The sequence below is a fragment of the Ursus arctos genome, unplaced genomic scaffold, assembly GCF_023065955.2.
Source record: "Ursus arctos isolate Adak ecotype North America unplaced genomic scaffold, UrsArc2.0 scaffold_10, whole genome shotgun sequence".
NCBI lineage: Eukaryota > Metazoa > Chordata > Mammalia > Carnivora > Ursidae > Ursus > Ursus arctos.
The window spans coordinates 9,908,136-9,928,571 of record NW_026622764.1 but is presented as its reverse complement, the minus strand read 5'-3'; the positions used below and the strand labels follow the sequence as shown (position 1 = coordinate 9,928,571).

At 38.0% G+C, this 20,436-nt stretch overlaps 1 protein-coding gene across 1 annotated transcript in view; it reads right to left on the bottom strand.

Annotated features, from left to right (window-relative positions):
- The window catches only part of NALCN (sodium leak channel, non-selective), a 300,199-nt gene that overhangs the window by 140,215 nt on the left and 139,548 nt on the right, over positions 1 to 20,436 (bottom strand). The window contains exons 12-13 of the mRNA XM_044381929.3: positions 14,271 to 14,438; positions 8,966 to 9,157 (exon numbers count right to left, since the gene is read on the bottom strand). Of these exons, the coding sequence (XP_044237864.1) occupies positions 8,966 to 9,157; positions 14,271 to 14,438 (360 nt within the window). The remainder of the gene's footprint in view (positions 1 to 8,965; positions 9,158 to 14,270; positions 14,439 to 20,436) is intronic.

Sequence of the window (20,436 nt, the reverse complement as noted above, 5' to 3'; positions counted from 1 at the left end):
AATTATAAACAGCAACAAAACACATACGCAACTTATTTAGCCTATCATTGTGGATGGATGTATCTGATATTTTGTGGCCAATGGATTTCAATGGTGTAGCAATGAACGGGGCACCAACATGAGGTTATGAGAATCAAGAGGGGACAATATCTGTAAATGCAAACAAATATGAGCCTGCAGATGGCAAGGCAGATGTCGGGATGGCCTGGTCTCAGGTTGTGTCTCTAGGGAAAAAAAATCTACCAATCTGAAAGATAACCAATGGAATATGTTTTTTAATTCTCAAAACTATATTAGTGAACCTCAGTGTCTGATCATATATGGGAAAACACTGATAACCCCCCCCCCCAATTCTGGTTAAAATGCAACAAACATCCTTTTAAAGGCCTAGTTAAGATCCCAAGGAAATAATGGAAACCCTGGGACCAAAAGCTAATAAGAAGCTTGGGTCAAACAAAGGCCATCAGGGGATTTATGGTCTGTGCTAGCCTTTGGTTTTTCATACACTGTCAGGAACAAGGGGCAAAGTCACAGACCCTTGGAAGCTGGAAGCTGCTAACCGCGACGCTTGAGTAAGGCTGGATATTCATTGGGTTTCATCAGAGACGGACCAAAAAATTTTTTTTCATGGCAAAAGAAGATGAAAAAGGAGTTTGTGTGTCTTGACCTGGACACACACATATGGAATCCTATTCTGACACAGCCAGCACAGAAGAACCATGGGGAATGGACAGACTAGTCAATAAACCTGGTACTGTGACAATGGGTTATCCAGAGGAAATGAAATAAGATTGCTCGCTATCTCACAGCAACCACAAAAATCAATTTTGGTTAAATGAAGAGCTAAATGTTGAAAGCAAAACACAGCCTGACAAGACCAAGTGTTGCTGAGTTGTGAAGCAGAGAACATTCTCATGTACTGTTGATAGCAGATACACTAGGGAAATTACATCGGAATGCAAGATTATCAATACCTGCTAAAGTTGAGTTATCTTTATTCTAAGACTCAGTGATTCTATTCTTACCTACATATCCCCCCAAAGCATCCACATGTGCAGAATTTCACAGGTGTACAAGTTCATTTGCAATGTTTAGAGCAGCACTGTTTGGAGTCAAAAATGTTAGAAACAAACATCCAAAACTGCATGCATTAGTTTTGTATTTCTGTGTTATAAATTATCACAGATTCAGCACCTTAAAATAATACCCATTTATTATTTGCAGTTTCTGTAGGTTAGAGATGTCGGTACAGTGTAACTGGGTTCTCTGCCCAGGATCTCAGAGGTTGAAATCAAGGTGCAGGCTGGGCTGTGGTTTCATTTGGAGTTTCTTTAACCCACATTCAGACTGCTCTCAGAATTCAGTTCCTACAGTTGCTGGACTGAGGATCCTGCCTTCTCAAAGCACACAGCCTCTAACTGCTACCCTCAAGACCTAGCCGCATGGCCCTTTAACGTGACAGCTTACTTCTTCAAAGACAACAAGAAACTCTTGCATCAAATGCAAGAGCCCAGTCCCTCCAAGTGGGTCAGGAACACCCAAGATAATCTCCTTTTTGATGGACTCCAAATTAACTAATTAGCAGCCTATTCACAGAAGTGAAATTCCATTGTATTCATAAGTCCTGCCCAAACCCATGGGGAATTCACCTACTACACAGGAGAATGGGAAAACAAATTGTGAAGTGTTCCTATGAATAGTGCATTATAAATATAATGCAATATATAGTTGCATATTAAACCATCAGGAAAATAAATAAAATGCAGTACACGTATTCATTAGTAAAGCTCACAAACATACTGCTGTGCAAAATAAAAGCATTTAGTAGAAGAAACAGTACAGTTTGAGACCATAGAAGGCAGGTTTAAATTATGCAAAAAGACATGTGATTTTCAGTACATGTTTCTATGTGCACTAAAACATAAAGGAATGCGCTAAGAACGTAAACATCAAATTCATAAAAGTGTTTCTCCATGGGAAAGAGAAGGGAGTGATAGGAACGGACGCTCAGGGCTTCAGATCCACTACAAACATGCTTGTCGAACTGTGTATGCCCACAGAAGAATACACTTTATTCGTCTTTACATCTCTTTGCATGTCTGAAATACTCCTTGAAAAATTAAAAATATTTGAAAGAATAAAACAAAAATCAATAAACATCGAATAACTATACTTTTGAAGATAAAATATACCTTGAATTTATCAGAAATATAGTCAGACTCTCTAAATATATCTGGCAAAAAAATGAAAAAAAAAAATGAAGGAGCAAGTTGTTTCTTTCAATTTCTCAGTAATTCTTTCATACAACTAAAAGCCATTTTGGTGGCGAGAGGAAGGGAAATTAATTTGTAATTAAATGTTTTATAGCGTTTACTGCTTATATTGTATAACTGCTTTGGACATGATTTTATAAGTGAAAATTCAACAGAGCAAGTAATTAGCATTTACAGAATGCAAATTACCAAAACATATGAAATACATAATCTATTAAAATTCAAGTACCTGTTCTTACAGATGGTAATGTATTGCTTACGAATCAGAAACTCCCCATTTGTAGAACTGGAGAACAAATGAGGCCTGTATATTATTATGTTAGTGGGAGATTAAAAGGAATAAAGATATTGAGCTGGTGGAAGATGTACAGTGGATGTTTAAAAGCATAAGCTTTTGTCAGACAACTACAGGAAACATGCAATTTGTGTTTGTCTTTATTAAAGAAAGACTGGTGGCTCTTGCCTGTCAACTGGGCCTTATGACCTGTACAGGCTGTTCCATCATGAAGAGCTAATCTAATTGTCCTCCTTGTAACACAAACTATTAGTCCCAACAAAACAAGAACTGGGGGATACCCTGCCTCACAGCATGACTTGATCTTCCTTGGGATTTCTGCTTAGCAGTGAAGTGTCTTTTGGTCCAACTTAGGAGAGGAAGTGATTGGTTGAGATGACAAACTTGTTTTATTAAATTCTACCAATATATCCTCCTTTTTTCTTCCCCATCAACAAATTTCAAGCTTCTCTTCTCCATCCCATGGGACCATCTGCTGAGGCTCCACTGGTTGTTTCTGCCCTGACTCTACTTCCTGATGCTTTGGATCCCATGGCATCGGCATTGTGGTAAGTGCTGTGGGAGAAGATAGCGAGAAGCTGCCACCCTCAAGTTCTTGTGGTCCAGCAGAAGCAACAGAAGCTTGCATAAATGTTGACGGTGTGTAACAGAAAGTGATGAACGCCATAAAAAGAGAGAGAGCAGGAATCCACTCTGTGCCAGGTCCTATGTTGGCTCCCCTGCTGATACTATGTGGGCAAAGAGCTGGAGCCCAGATGCTTCCGGTGAGAGAAATTAAACACCAGCCCATCTCCTACCACATGTCTATTTACACATCCTATATGCACCGGTCATACAAAAGCTTTGGAGATGAGAGATGTGAGAAAGAAATCTTGTCCAAACTCTGCATCTGACCATTGGAGCGGTTTTGTGGTTGTTTCTCCAATAGCCATCCCTTCCCACATGATTTATCTAAGCCAATCCTGTTGACTCCAGTCATCTTGCTAATGATTCCTTTAAGAATGACCAAGTTACCCAATCCTGCCAATGAGTGATGACACGATTTTGCTGGGGGAAGTAGAAAATGGTACTGGGAAAGGTGTCCTTGCTCCTAAGGAGCCCTGGACGGAGATGACCCACTTCTTCCTTGAGATTTTATCGAAAATTCTGGAAATGTTCCGTCTGCTTTGCTAACACATGAAGACAACACATGGAGAAAGCAACTGCAGTAGTTTGCTTGGACTGCTTTAACAAAGTACCAAAACTGAGTTGCTTAAAACAAGGGAATTTATTACATCACAGCTCAGCAGTGCGAAGTCAAAATGTTGGCAAGACCTCGCTCCCTCTGAAGGATTCTCCCAGCCTCTTCTAGCTTCAGGTGATTGCTGGCAATCCTGGGAGGTCCCTGGTTTGCAGATGCTACTCAATCACACAGCTGTCTTCTCCATATGTGTCTTCATATCGTCCCCCTTCTGTGTGTGTCTGTGTCTATACAAATCTCCTCTCTTCATAAACTATCGGTCATACTGGGTCAGGGCCTACCCTAATGACCTCATTTTAACTTTAATAACCTCTATTATTATTTCTTCTTCTTCTTCTTCTTCTTCTTCTTCTTCTTCTTCTTTTAAGATTTTATTTATTTATTTGAGAGTGAGAGAGAGCACAGGCAGGTGGGGGGAGGGATAGGACAGAGGGAGAGGGAGATGCAGGTCTCAGTCCCAGGACCCTGGGATCATGACCTGAGTTGAAGGCAGATGCTTAACCGACTGAGCCACTCAGATGCCCCGATATCACCTCTATTTCCAAATAAGGTGATGCTGGGGTACTTCAACTTATCTTTTTGGGCACATAATTCAACCCACAACTGAGACCCTTTCAGTGAAATCAATTCAGAGTCTTGGCTTTCTGCCTAATCTACCTAACCTACCTAATCTCGAATTCTGTGAGAAATTTCCCACTTGTTCAAGTCAGTTGAGTCAAGATTTCTGCTACTTCTTGCCAAAGCACTCTGACAGAATTATGCAGACATTTCAGATAGGATAAAGGGTTAGGGAGATGGAGGGTAGAGTGGTTCCTGGAGGAGGGGATAGCAGTGGAAGAAAGAATCTGGGATGTTGAGCTTGATACAGGATCGGAGAAATTTGCTTTGGTTTAGCATTGTTATTTGTTCCTCAGTGAAAGCCTACTCACTAACAAGTGTTGTGCTAAGCACAGGGGATTTACTGAGCAAGACAGATACCCTTTCTGCCTTTGAAAGATGCGGTGGGGGAAATCCTGAAATATGAGCCCAAAGAGGTAACTGGGGATGGAGAAAAAAAGACACTGAAAGCCATATTAAAATGTTTGTTATCTTGAGGGAAAGGAGGACCTTGAAATGTTTTAAATAGGAGGGTGCCATGAGACAGTTTAATTTTTGCTGCAAGTGGAGAATGATTGAAGAGCAGCTGACTGAGGCAGGGAGACCCATTAGGGAACGTGTGGAATAATGCAAGTGAAAGCTCCTTTAGGACCTCTTCACCTTAAAGTGCTTCAGGAAGTAGCTGGGGACTTTCAGTGTGGCTGGAGCTCCGTGAAAAGGTCAAGTAGTTTGCAGGCACTTAGGGTGCCCACGCTGCTGTTTCCTTGGCCCTCTGCACTTCTCTTCTTGGAATGTGGGTGGAGAAACCATTTCCACTTGTCCATGTCAGGTCCTCTTAGAGGGTTTCACAGCGGGTTGCTGGGCCAAGATGCAATCAAGTCAAATTAAACGGTGGTTTCATATACAGTCCTATGTCTCTAGGGAGAATATGCCACCTGGATGGCTGGGTCAGGATCTGGTTCAAGAAAGAGCCACAGAAAAATTCTTCCCTGGGCACAAAGACTGAGGCTGTTTCTCCAAGTCAGGCTGGACCTGCCTCTGCTGGACTCCTTTCTTCATGGCAGCTATTCTCCCAGCATCTCTCAAGTGTGCACACAGTTGACTCTCCTGTATCCCATAGCTCTAAGTATGTGTAAGAAAGATCACATGATGGGAACTTGAAGAATCAGCATTTGTGTCTATCATCTTTACTGATCCGGGCCATCTTGGAGGCTGGCTCCCACCAATTATGTGCTGTACACTCTGACTAATACCGTAATTAACCAACCCACCTCAATACCCAACCACTGGATAATGAAGGCAATGTCCTATAAGAAGGGAAGGGGGTAAGACCCACAGAGGAGTGTCCTAATAGAAATCTAGCATTGACAGCCTGTGTTTCTGACCATCTCTTCTGATGATTTCCTATCAGGCAAGTAGCACCAACGGTTGCTGCTTTATGTGACTGGGAATGATAATGACTACTTTTTGTAGCTGCAATGTTTTTAACATTTCTTGCAAAATGTGATTATTTTTCAGGGATTTATAATTATGTTCATGTGCAAGGAAAAATCTACTCCTAGTCATTTCACACATTTAGGCTATCAACCCTGTCAGCTGCAGAATCACTGATTAGGGGGCCCGTAGTCGCTGGGCTGCTTTCATTAAGATGGTCAAAGTAATCAGGCAGAAAGGCACAATTGAGTAATTGGAGACCTGAAAACGTAATGCTACTTGATTACTATTATGGCTGGAAAATAGAGCAAATCCCAAGCGGCTGAGTCGGATGGCTCTGAAGCAGCCTGGTCTTTCATACAGAATCTAATATACCGACTTCAAATATATTATATAGAATATGACATTTGAAAAATGCTTTCTAAGCCCAGAGCGGGGTTGTTTTTGTATATGATTCAATGCACACAATGCTATGAGGAAAACACTATTTTTACCTAGATTTTAGATGTGAAAAAATAAAAGCTTAAAGAATAATTTGGCCAGTGTCATACAGCTACAAAGTGCTGGAGTAGTGATAAGAAATCAGATCTCTAGGACAATAAGTGCAGACTACCTGCAATGCTTTCTTATGCACGCCACAGCCCTGATTCACAACATTACTATTCAAAAATTCTTGAAAATACCTGAAATATTGCTTTCTTTCTTTTTTTTTCCCGGTAGCTCATTTAGTGGCAGAAATCCAATCTGCCCCACGACTTATTTATTGTTCTTATTTATCCTTTCTTGTCCAAAGGGTGATGGTTTGCTAAAGAAGCATTAGTGTGTTGATTATAGGGTGTTGATTCAAACAATTCAGATCTACAAAGGGGTGATATCACCCTTATAATATCTGGAATATTATGAACTCCAAAGGCCATTTGGCTCAAAGAGGTTTTGGGGAAGAGATATAAAATCAGTGACATGAGATTAGCAGAGATGGTAAAAGATGAAGATAAGATTTGAAATTAAGAGAAGGCTGCTGTGTACATAAAGAAGGGGACTGAGGATGGTTTTCTTTTTAGGGTCCCCTGTTGCTAGGACAATGGCTGACCCTTCATGGGTCTTCGATACTGTGTGTTGAATTCACCTGGCCTCAGAGATGGACTGTGATAACGGCGGTCTTTGTCATTTTGAAAGCGGCACTGCAATTTTCATTCCCTCCGTGAGGGGGAGGACTAAGACAAGGTGGGCTTAGTGACATCACTGCCATCTCTGCCTGGATCCCTCCCAACCCTGCAGGAAGAGCTGAGCCTTTTATTAAAGAGTCTGGCTCCAGGCCAACCACATCCCCGTGGCCTGACCACAGGCACCGGGGAACGTTTGCCTGGCTGGCTCGTGGGGGAGACCGCTGTCCCCACACCAGACTTAGTGCACAGTCAGTACAGGGCCGCCTCTGGGCGGAGTTGCAGGCAGAAACTCGGCACACCCCACTGCAGGCTGCCATGCTTTTACGCACAGCCATATTCCTAGCCCAGGTGTTTCTATTCTGAGGGTGCATCATCCAGGGGCCTCAACTGAGGCATCTTTCTCTATTCTTCCTGCCACATTTATGCTCACCCACCTGACTCTCACCCAAAGCTGCTCAGTGGGGAACATGGAATGCTGGGGGCCGGTGTTTATTTCTGCCTGTTGCTTGCACTGTGGCGGTAAGTGATTAAGACTCACCGTGACTTTCAGTTTGGCTTGCTGTCCTACAACACCACCTAGACACAGGCCAGGTCAGCACCTGTCTGAGACCAGTCTTTGTGCCCGTGCTCTGGATGCCCCCTTCAGGAACATTTTGCTATTGTCCTCTACGTCTCCTACATCTTCAACCTTGCCCTCTCCTCGCGCGCTCCACAGCATTTAAACACAATCACACTTTCATCCAACTTAAAACTTCCTTGGTCTTATGTCCTCCTCTCACATTGACCTTTTTTTCTCCTTTAAGTTCTGGAACAAGAATGGCTCACCTCAGACCTTTTGCATATGCTGTCCCCGAACCTGGGACATTTTGTTCCCCCATGTGGCTACCTAACAACTGTTCTTTAGTAACTGCCTCCTTCAAGAAGCCTTCTTGGACTTTTCCGTTCCTGGTTACAGACCTTACCTGTGGGTTCCCAGAGCAACTTGTGCTTGCCTTTATCATGCTTTACATGCATGACTTACTGGGCACCCTCTGGAACTGAGAATTTCTAGAAGACTAGGGACATAGTTATGTTTCTGTTTTAAGAGCACCCAAACTGCCTGCTTATTTGCACTCAACAAATGCCTGGTGATGTGTAATAAATTTAACACAAGATCAAAAAAAAAAAAATAACCATGCTCTATTAGTCTACCAGTTTGAGTATAGACACCATTGTCCTCAAAGCTTATTTAAAAAAATGTGTTACATCCAGCTGTTACCCCAAGATTATCCTTCCATATAATAGGCATTACTATTTCAGCTTATGGTGAAAAAATATATATATATTTTGTCTTGGTCATTATCTATTTTCATGTTTCTAAATCCACACAGAGTTAAATTTCAGAATCCTTGATTAGGGCTATATTTTCTACATGAGTTCTGTTTATGAATTGATTGATTTTTAACTTCCTTCTTAGCCTAAGTGAATTCTAATGATAACACAGAGGCATGAACTAGATAATCTAAAGACATTTCAAATCTGAAGAATTTGTGAATTTTATTACATTGAAAACCAAAACCCCCTTCTAGATTATGCTTATCATAAAAATATATGAATTATAAAACAGATTTCAAAACGATAACGCTCACAGACTCAAAAAACTTTATTTAAAAATTCTGTTGTATTATCATCTATAGGTGCTAAGAACCCTGGCTTTCGTCTTGACTGGTTTCAACATTCCATTCTATTAGACTATTTCCAGAATTTTAGCATTGACGTATAATCTGACAATGCTGAAAATGTGTTCAAATGCCTGCACCCTGCGGAAGAGACCATTTTAAATATCAAAACTGAATTATTTCAGGTTACCTAAAATATGATGATGTTTTTGAACCACTGTTAAAGGGAAATTATTTTGATGTTAAGCATTATTACCAAAATAAGAAGAAGGAATTAAATTGAATGCATTTTTTATTCTTACCCTTGGAAATGTTGTAAACCTGTCCAGTTCTTCAACAAAGCAGAACATCTGCAGACTAATTGCTGACATAACAATCAGGAGGCTGGCCGTAAATACAACCAAACTCCCAAGCTTTTTTCCAGGACCAAATATCTTGTACACAAAATCTTCTAATGCTGGTGAAATCTTAATGAGCCGAACAACCCGAAGAACCTGTTGTGGGAGAGAAAAACATACATACTTGATCATTTTTTTTTACACTGAATCTTAAATAAGTTCACACTAAACCCTCATTTTTCACAGTACTTCATAAAAATTGCACTCTTCCGTTTGAGCCGCTACAGGCAAAAAGTTAACTGAGATCTCAGTCTAGCTCAGTGCCTGCCTTAAAGCCAGAATGCAATAAATCCCAAATGAATGTAGGAAAACTGGAGCTTTTTGACATGTAATGTGATAATTCAAAGTGCTTTTAACTGTTGAAATTAAAGTGATGTTTTTCCCCTAATGTTCAAATGTAGAAGAAAATGTTTAGCTCGATATCCATTCTATCCTCCCTTTAAATAACAGAACTATCAGAAATTTAGCCTAGCAAGTGGCTAGCCAGGACTTTAGACCACATTTTTCAGCCCTACTTGGAGCGAGGCGTGGCCAGGGCACTAGGTTCAGACTGATGAAGTATGAAAGGAGGTAATATTTGCAACTTTTGGCCCATTAAAGTAAATCAACTTGCCCTGGATACTCTGTATGCCTTCCTCTGGCAGGGAAATAGAAATAAATGGACTAGTCCCTTTGGACCAGGAATAGAAGCCTTGTATAGAGGCTGACAGATTCAATCCACCTCAACAGCTGGCTTCCTGCATGACCGTGTGGAGGAGAGCCACCGACTCTCCCTGGATACGCACCAGCTACTGGAGAGAAACAAACTTCTGTCTTATGTAAGACTTGTATTTTTAGAACTTTGTTATATCTGCTTAGCTTGTCATCTAAACACACATACACATTTTTAGATGCTTTGCAAGTATATAAATGCACCCCCCCATAGCTGCTTATTAATTAATAAATTTATTTGCTCATTCACTTTAACAAATACTATTACGTGCCAAACATTGTATTGGACAAATAAGGTTCATTGTGTGTAATTACAAAGGGAGTATAATACAAAGGCATAGCTTAAAAAATTTTTTTTTACAAAGCATAGCTCTTAGGGCATATTTATAAGATCAGAAGTATAAATGATTATATAATCCAGAGTTGAAGCATAAAGCATGGAAAAACAATTTTTTCATTAAGTCTAACATGTCAACATTTTTTTATATGTGTCTAAGAAGAAAAAGTGCTTCCAATTAAAGTATGGCATACCACTGATTGTAAGACAACCACAGATTTAGAGATAGGAAATAGGAAACAGAAAAACAGTGGTCTGGGCATAAATAAAATATAATAAGTATAAATATAATAATATATGGTTGTCTAAGCCAGTTTGATAAGAGCTTTAGGTATCTGTGAAGTCTTCTTAGGAGTAGAAAAATGAATAGTTTACTTTCAATACAGTAAAGAACAGGAAGTGCTTTAAAACTTAGATTTTAATTTTTACACATATAGATGTTTGGATTTTCCCAGCATCCTTAGCTTCCTACAGTTTCTGATTTTCCTTTGGCAAATTATTCCTGCTCCACTCTTGGTCCATGAGGTCCAGAAGGGACTCCATGATACCCACGATTCGGGCCTGGGGGGAATATTCACAGTGACCTGAGTCATCCTCGGAACTTTTGTTGGACCTGTGAGATGTGGCATTTTTTATCTCCAGTTGGCATTACTGTAAGCACCACCAAAGCCTTGAGCTTCTGGGAGCCATCTTTGCCACTACATGGAGAAGGTCAGCTTAATAATACTGACCCAGAAGAAAGGTGAGTGAACATATAGACTGAGTCCCTATGATACCCTTTTAGCCTCTGCATCATGCCATACCTGAAGCCACATTTACTTCCCTAGAATTTGAATTAACAGGAAATATTGACAGTGAACCTTATCATTCCTATTGTCTACAGAATACAAATGTAGCCACGTGAACAGGAAACTAAAGGACAAACGTTTAAAGAAGTTGAGAAAATATATATTTACTTGTTAATTTTAATTCTTTCATGCAATATTAAAAAAGGAAATTTATGTGAAAAATGTTGTTCCAAATAAGCATCGTGCTACATACATGGTTAAGCTACCAGTCTTCCTGTTAGAATTGACATATGTTCTGAAATCAGAACATATTACACTCAGGTCATCTTTCCAAATAACAAATGAATAGCTTTATCATAGGAGCTATTAAAATATTAACATTCATATTAATATCCAGAATAATAATATGGAATGATTTCACATTCTTATCAGATTTGTTATTCTCAGACATAAATGTTTCAGTACCTAATTGTTAACAGCTGAGTCCAGGCAAGTTTACAGGAACAATTTAACTGGCTTTCTAGCTCAGCTTTCAATACAGTGGGTTTCCTCTGCTTGTATTAAAATCGTATTTAAAAGATCGTCGAAGTAATTTTGAGTCCTATCCCAAATTCTAATAAAACAGCCTCTGCACATCTGCGCAATTTCAATAAATTAATATTTCATTAGCTGGAAGAAGCAGAACTTAACATGACTCCTACATGGCCGGTTTGATCAGGATTTTCAAAGGGGTAAGTCTGCATCCCTGGAAAGGCAAAATCTTTATCAATGACTCTAGTTATGCCTTTTCATTTATTTGGGGATAAGTATGCTTTTCATTCTGTTTATCCAATAAAGCCTTTTGATTTTGCGTTCCTACAGATATGGAATAAAGTAAATCATACTCTCAAAGATAAGCACTATAGGACATTTTGTGGTTACTTCCAACGCTTGTTTTCCTGGTCATATTTCTAAGTCTGCCTCCTCAAGATCACTCTGTTAATTACAAGTGAGATACTTTAGAAATTGCCTGGCTAAGAATATAGACTATGAAATAAAACTTCTTAGTAATGAGTTTCCACCCCTTGCTAGTTATGTGCTCTTGGGCAAGCTATCAAATTGTCTTGGGATCTCAGTTTGCATGTATACTCTCTGTCTCACAGGACTGGTGAGTAACAAACAGCACAAGGCACTCGGCACAGTGCCTGGCACATAGTAAATGCACAATAAACACCCACCAATGTCTTCATGATTACCCGGATTTGTAAGAGCCATAGAATTTTGTGAAACTTTATTTCTTCCTACAGGACAATGGTGCCCTATGTTCATTGCAGTCCAGCCACACTGGCCTTTATGCTATTCTTTGAACACATCGAGCATGTTTTCACCTCAGGACAGGTGCTGTGAGGTTCTCTTGGCCTGCCCCTTCACTTCACTTAGTCTCTGCTCGAAAGTAACTTCAGTAACTTCTCCAGAGAGGGCTGCCATGAGCAACTTATTTAAAATAGAGCCCCCCACTCCCCACCCCCACCTCTATCCTTTTTACCCTTGTTTCTTCTTTATAACATTTCCAGCATTTATTCCACATTCGAATGTATACTTGTTTGTGAACTCTTTGCCCTCTAGAATGTAAGCTTACTGAGGTGGGGCTTTTCCCTGTTTGTTCACCTCTGTCCTCCATACCTGGAACTGTGCCTGGCACGTAGTAGGTATTCAGTAAATATCAACTTGAATAAATAGATGAATAACACCAATAATTGCTCTCAGAGATAACTGATACTATAAAGGGAGTCATTTTGTACTAAACTGTTGATTTCACTTAAATATGAAAATGTGAAATTCAGTAAAGGAAGCCATGCTGCCAACATAATGAGGAAAGGCCAAGTCAGATGAGAAGTGCGAGGACCCACAAGGGAAACCAAAGTGGGCCCATGAGGAGCTAATCTGCTCAGGACAGTGGGCTCTTTATAAGTGAATTTGCAAAAATCCTTGTGACACTTGAACTTCTCCAGAGATCTATATTTTAGCCACATATAACTGAGGTAGCCTTAACCATTTCATTAGAAAAATAGAAACATGGTCATGTATAGAGAGATACAAATGAAAATCACTTAACCATTAACATAAATTAAATTATTACAGGTTATAATCCAGGATCAAAGACAACACTGAAGTTGCAAACTTCACTGACAGCATATTCTTCAACTATGTCTCTACCTATATAAGATGATTACAGCCATGCACACCAAGTTTAGATATTTTGTGAAAAATAGCCTAGTAAAAAAAATAGAAATAATGAATTATATCTCTAAGTAATCACAAATTCATGATACTCATTATTTCTGTGGTCAAATTTGCATATGACTTGCTAAGCTATTCCTCAAATATTTACCATTTTAAAAGTTCCCATTTTTTCTCTCATAAACAATTCCAAAATAAATATGTTTGCATTCAAAATTTTAATGTATTTCTAACTTTTCACCAAAAAAAAAATATCTGTGAGAAACTAGAGGAATGTTGAAGCCCTGAACATATTTTGTTATATGTATCCTTGCTGAAATAGATATCAGTATTTTTCTCAATTTGGTTGACTTAATCGGTTTGTAAAAGATGTCTTGGTGTTCTGATTATCAGGCATATTTTCTGTAATTACGTACAATGATTCTCAAACGTAGGTACTAAATGCTCATGCTGATTTTGTAAATCTAGACAGCAGCACCCAAGAGCGTATAATGGCATGAGTGGGAAGTGCATTTCATATCAAGAGTTTTAAACGTGTGTATATCTCTTGCCCCAGTCGCCTCACTTACGATAACCAGGCCTAAGGATATAACCCAACAAATGACAAGGGGTTTACGTTCAAAGATGTTGATATACTGAAAGCTTGAACCACGATATCCTCTGTGATCTCAGTACGTTTGGCAGTGATTTTCTAAATTCTAGAGGCTCAGCTTTTCAGCCATGTTTGCAGGATATTTGTTATCATTTTTGTGAATTATGTTTTCATGTCCTTTCCCGAGGTATCAGAAGTATAGAGTTTCAAGTTGTACTTTGGCAGCTGAAGTTAAAATTGCTCTGAAAATAACAGCTTTGGAATTGCCAATAAATAAAATTAGTGAAGTTGGAATGCACTTTTTGTCATCTAAGGAGAAAATTGCATCTAAAACATCTCCATTTGTTACTGTGCATTTTCAGAAGTTTGAAAATGTTATAATTTATGAATGCACTATTTTTGGTATTGAAGATGTCATTGGGCTTACCTCAAGTTTGTGTTTATTATATAACAATTATATATAACTACTTAATATAATTCCGTATAGTTGTTATAATGAGGCTGGCATTTTTCTCTGGAAAGAAAAAAATTCTACAGACAAATAGACATTATTCATATTACCTGAAAGTATGTGAACTGAGAATGATAAAGATCTGGATATACATGAAGAGTAGTTCCAATGACAAGTAGTAGCTCAAATTTGTGCAGAGATGAGCTAATATATCCAGTAAATCCCAAGCACCATATCTTCAGAAGGGCTTCCAAATCAAAAAGTACTGTAAAAGCCACCTGGAGGAACAAAGAGATGGTGAAACTGGAACCTAAAGCTATAATTTATTTCAAAATATTTCATACATGTGTTAGTGTGTGAATTTCAGCTGCTATTACATAAAATGAAAAGCCCACAAGGATCTAGAGTGACATGTTATAAAAAAATGGTTTTGAAAAACACCAAAACACCGACTAGAACACAGTAGACCAAATACATCTTAAACAATCAGCAAAACATGTTAAAATGTTAAATGTTTGTAAGTGGTATTATTTCTTTATTATCCATTACTTGATATTATTTAAAAGTCATTGCCATTTATTGAATATCGTATACACAGAAAGGCCGCATTCTCCCATAATTTGTATTTTCTAAAGACAGTCTCAAAAATGCACATGGTATATTGTAAAATGACTTACATATTACTAAGCATCATTAAACTAAAATAAAAAAATGCAGATCTCATTTATGCTTTGGGCCACATAAGCAAGCAAAGAAATATGGATTCTATATCAAGCAATTTACGGGTGTGTATATACACACATAAATTAATATATTAATGTGATTTGTGTCTACATTATTAAGAAAATTAACAACGAATATTACTATATTAATAAGTGAATACAACCTTTTAACCTATCCCATTAATTCTATGAATTTGCTATTACAAACACCAATGTTATAAAATACACTTATAAACACAGCATGTTATTTTTCCTTTACTTGACCTATGGGCAAGAATATTCATTTTATAAAGAAGTTTGCAACTGGAATTAAGGTGTGTTATATAAGATTAACCTAATTAAAGAGCACAAGAATGAGTGTCAGAATAAGTCAAACATATCCCTCTGAGAAGATACCAGATGATTTAAGGAAAATAGGAATAGAGGAGAGCTTCCCTCTCTTTTTCTAGGTCGACATAGAATATCAGAATATTTTTCCACTCATATTACATTTTTAGAATATTTTCCCACTCATTTACATAATAAAGGCCATATTTGAAAAACCTACAGGTAATAACATACTCAATGGTGAAAAACTGAGAACTTTTCTCCTAGGATCAGTAACAAGACAACGATGTCCATTCTCACCACTTTTACTCAACATAGTACTGGAAGTTCAAGCCACAGCACTCAGACAGAAGAAATCAAAGGCATTCAAACTGGTAAGGAATAAGAACTAGAACAAACAATCTTAAACTCTGTATGGAATCACAAAAGACCCTGAATAGTCAAAGCAATCTTGAAACAGAAGAAGAAAATGGGAGGTATCACAATCCCAGATTTCAAGATATTCTACAAAACTGTAGTAATCAAAACAGTATGATACTGGCACAAAAATAAACACATAGATCAATGGAACAGAATAGAGAGCTCAGAAATAAACCCATGATTATATGGTCAATTAACCTACGACAAAAGAGGCAAGAATATGCAATGTAGAAAGATAGTCTCTTTTCAACAACCCCATTTGTGTTGGGAAAATTGGACAGCTCCCATGTTGGGTGCAATATCTACAATTTTTATATCTTCTTGTTGGATTGTTCCCTTTATGATTATTTTGTGTCCTTCTTTGTCTCTTGTTACAGTCTTTGTTTTAGAGTCTATTTTGTCCGATATAAATATTGCTATCCTAGCTTTCTTTCCACCTCTATTTGCATGATAAATGCTTTTCCATCCCTTTACTTTCAGTGTACATGTGTCTTTAAGTCTGAAATGAGTCTCTTATAGGCAGCATATAGATGACTCTTGCTTTTTTATCCACTCTATCACACTACGTCTTTTGATTGGAGCATTTAGTCCATTTAAATTCAAAGTAATTACTGATAGGAATGTACTTATTGCCATTTTGTTACTTGTTTTATGGTTGTTTTTGTACTTCTCTGTTCCTTTCTATTCTTGCTCTCTTCTTTCACAGTTTGCTGACTTTCTTTAATGACATATTTGGAGTCCTTTCTCTTTATTTTTTGCATATCTATTACTGGTTTTTGATTTTTGGTTATCATTAGGTTTGTATCTAACATCTTAGCAATATATTAAGTTGATGGTTGCTTAAGGTTGAACTCATTCTTTTTTTTAAATTTAAATTCAATTAGCCAACATTAAGTACATCATTAGTTTTTGATGTAGTGTTCAATGATTCCTTAGTTGCATATAATACCCAGTGCTCATCAGACCACATGCCCTCCTTAACGCCCATCACCCAGTTACCCCATCCCCCCACCCCTCCCTTCCACAACTCTCAGTTTGTTCCTGGAGTCAAGAATCTCTCATGGTTTGTTTCCCTCTCTGATTTCTTCCCATTCAGTTTTCCCTCCCTTCCCCTTGAACCCATTCTTTATTACTCTCTCCTCCATGCTTTTAGGCATATGGTGTCATACTTTACATCCTCTTAGTTTATGAATCCTTTGACCAATTTTTATAGATATTCTTAAATTTACTGCTTTTGTGTTTCCTGCTCCTCTTGCTCTTACTTATGGTCTTATTTTCCACTCAGTGTCCCTTTTAACACTTTTGGTAGAGCTGGTTTAATGTTCATGAGTTCTTTTAGCTTTTGTTTGTCTGGGAAACTCCTTATCTCTCCTTCAATTCTGAATGATAGCCTTACTGGCTAGAGTATTCCTGGCTGCAGGGTTTTTTTTCCTTCAGCACTTTAAATATAATGACACTCCCTTCCAGCCTGAAAAGTTTCTGCTGAAAAATCACCTGATAGCCTCATGGGGTTTCCCCTTTATGTAACAGTTTTCTTTTCTCTTGCTGATTTTAAAATTATCTGTCACTACTTTTTCCCGTTTTAATTACTATGTATCTTGCTGTGGACCTCCTTGGTTGATTTTGTTGAGGGCTCTCTGTGCCTCCTAAATCTGGATTTCTGTTTCCTTTTCCAAATTTGAGAAGTTTTCAGCTACTTTTCTTCAAATAAATTTTCTGCCCCCCTTTCTCTTTCTTCTACTGGGATCTCTCTAATGCAAATGTTATTACACTTAATGGTGTTGCTGAATTCCCTGAGTCTATTTTCATTTTCATTATTATTATTTTTCTCTCTCCTGTTCAGCTTGATTGCTTTACATTACTCTCTCCTTCAAGCCACTGATTCATTCTTCTGCTTCTCCTATTTATTCTATTTAGTTTATTTTAAATTTTAGTTGAGTTCTTCATCTCTGATTGGTTCTTTTTTACATTTCCCCCCTCTTTGTTAAGGGCCTCGCTGAGGTTCTCCACTCTTTTCTCAAGTCCAGTAAGTATCTTTATGACCATTACTTTAATACATTCTCTATTAGGGATATTAGTTGTCTCCATTTCATTTAATTCTTTTGCTGTAATTTTGTCCTGTTCTTTCATTTGGGACATATTCCTCTGTATCCTCATTTTGTCTAACTCTCTGTGTCTGCTTCTGTTTTAGGAAAGTCAGCTACATCTCCTACTCTTGAAAGTAGTGGCCTTATGAAGAAGAGTCCCTGTAATGCTCTGTAGTGCAATGTTCCCTGCTCACCAGAACTCGGTGCTTCAAAGGTGTCTCCTATGTATGTTGTGTGTGCCCTAGTGTTACGGCTGAGCTTCTTTTGCTTTCAGTCCAGTTGTCTGCAATCATTCTCTTTGCCTGTTTTGGGCAGGGTTTGTTCCCTGTGTTGTTAGTGGGCTAGTCTGGGGCTGCCTAGGGCTTGAGTTGAATCAGACCAGGAATTTTCCAGAGATGCAGTAGCACCAAACTGTAGGGTAGTTCCCCTGTGTTGTCCCCTGAGAAGCTTTCATTGGTGGTTGGGGCCAGCAGTCAGACAAGATGTCTGTCCCCAACCCACTGCTGGTACCACAGTTGCACTGATGTGTGTGATCTTCCCCTCTCCCCATGGTAGGAGTCACTTTGGGGTGGTGCTGGCCTCTGTTGGGGCTGCTTACATACTGCCAGGCTTGTGGCACTGCTCTGGATGGGCTCCGGACAAGGGTGTATTGAAAGGGCAGGTCTGCAGAAGAATGGATGGGTGGAACATGCTGTTAGTAAATTAGGTGGAGAGTGTTGTCCCTGTGCTGGTTCCTACAGGTTTACAAGTGTCTAGGCTGGGGGTTGGGGGAGGGAAATGCACCTGCCATCTCTTTTGTTCTTGGTCTCCCAAGGACCCCTGCCCCTCTAGCACACACTCTAAGATTAATTAAAAAAAAAAAACTCCTTCCCATAGACCCTAGGTGCTTTTCAAACTGCTTTATCTCCCTTCCTCCAATGGATAGTCTCTCAGGTTAATTTAGCTCTTGACCATGTCTCCACCCTTCCTACCCTCTTAAATGTGGTCTTTTCTCTCCATTTAGTTGTGGAGAGTATGTTCTGCCAGTCCTTGGTTGCTTTCTGGACTATTTACACTGATGTGGGTGTCACCTACTTGTATCTGTGGGTCAAGGTGAATTTAGGATCCTCCTACTCTGTCATCTTACCCAGAAGTCTTCAATGTTTATTTAATTCACCATTTTCCTTACTGATTTATTGAAGGGTAGTACTTCCTTGATTAGGAATCATCAGGAAAACTGGTTAAGCATTTTGCTACTTCTAAAACAAGACTGCATTAACTATCCTTATGCAATATCTGTATTTTATTGGGCTTTTATATCTACACATACATTCTCAAAGCTGGCATTGCTGAGGCAAAGGACAGGTTTGAATGTTTAAAATGTTAGAAAATACTAAGGGACTACTTTCAAAATATTACAGTAAGTTTTCTGCCTCCTAGCAAGGTAGGAAAGGGTTTCTTATCTTAAATCTTGTCCTAAATACTATCACCAAATGTAATCAAACTTAATCAAAACTTTTCTTATTTGTTCATATGTGTATTGATCATTTAGATTTAGATTTTTCTTTTTAAAACAACTTTCCTGTTCATAACCTTGCCAATTTTCTATGGTGGTGTTTTGTCTTTCTTATCAGTTTTCAGAGCTGGTGATATTAAGGACATTAATCTTTGTCTGCTATATGAACTGCAAATATTTTTTCTCTGGTCAATAGTTTGATTTTTAACTTTGGTGGCAGTAGTTCTATAAGTACTTTAGATTTCATATGGTCACATATGCCTATCTTAATCTTTTTAAATTTTTTCTTTACCTTTTAAAACAAAATAGGACTTTAGAAGGACTACTATTGAATCTTCATATCCAAAAACACAGTTTTTCTATTTATTTGGACTATGTTCTTTAATAAAAATCTCCCCCATAAAGTTGTTATCATTTGCTTGTGAAATTTATTTCTATGCATTTAATATTCTGATAACTAATATAAATGCACTTTACCTTTTTTACTTATAATAATAATAATATTATTATTATTATTATTATTTGTTTGTTTTACTATTTCCACCTAGTTAGTTCCAATGGAGAAAAAAGCTATTGATTTACCTATAATGATTTTCTATCTGACCTTACTAGATTCTTCTAATATTTTAAATAATGCCTCCTAGGTTTATAGAAATATATATATTTCATCTGCGAATGAAGATAAGATTTTTTTTCAAGACTTATTTTGGAGTTAATTATATTAATTCATTAGCTACAATGCTACATCTGTATTCTAATACACTAATGAAATGTCAATAAGAGGGATCCATAATTTGCTCCTATTTTCAAAGAAAGTTTTCCAGCATTCCTATATAATAGTTGCAGTGGGTTTTGGTAATTAGTTGCTACCATGTTTAAGGACTTTCCTTTTCCTCCTGTTCTACTTACAGGATTTTAGCTTTTAATTCATTGAGGCAATGAAATATATCACAAGAGTCCTTGATGTTGACCATTTATATATTCCTGGAATAAATCTTAGATGGTAATGCTAACCTGCTGGATTTTATTGAATAAAATGTTATTTATAATACTTGTAGATACTGTCATATATGAAAGTGGTCTATAATTTTACTTGTACTACCATTATCAAGGTTTTGGTTAAGCTTATGCTGGCTTTCTCAAACTTCCTGTGGAGATTTCCATCTTTTGCATGATCTGTAATTTCTTAAATAAAATAAAAATTATCCCATCTTTGAAAGTAGGT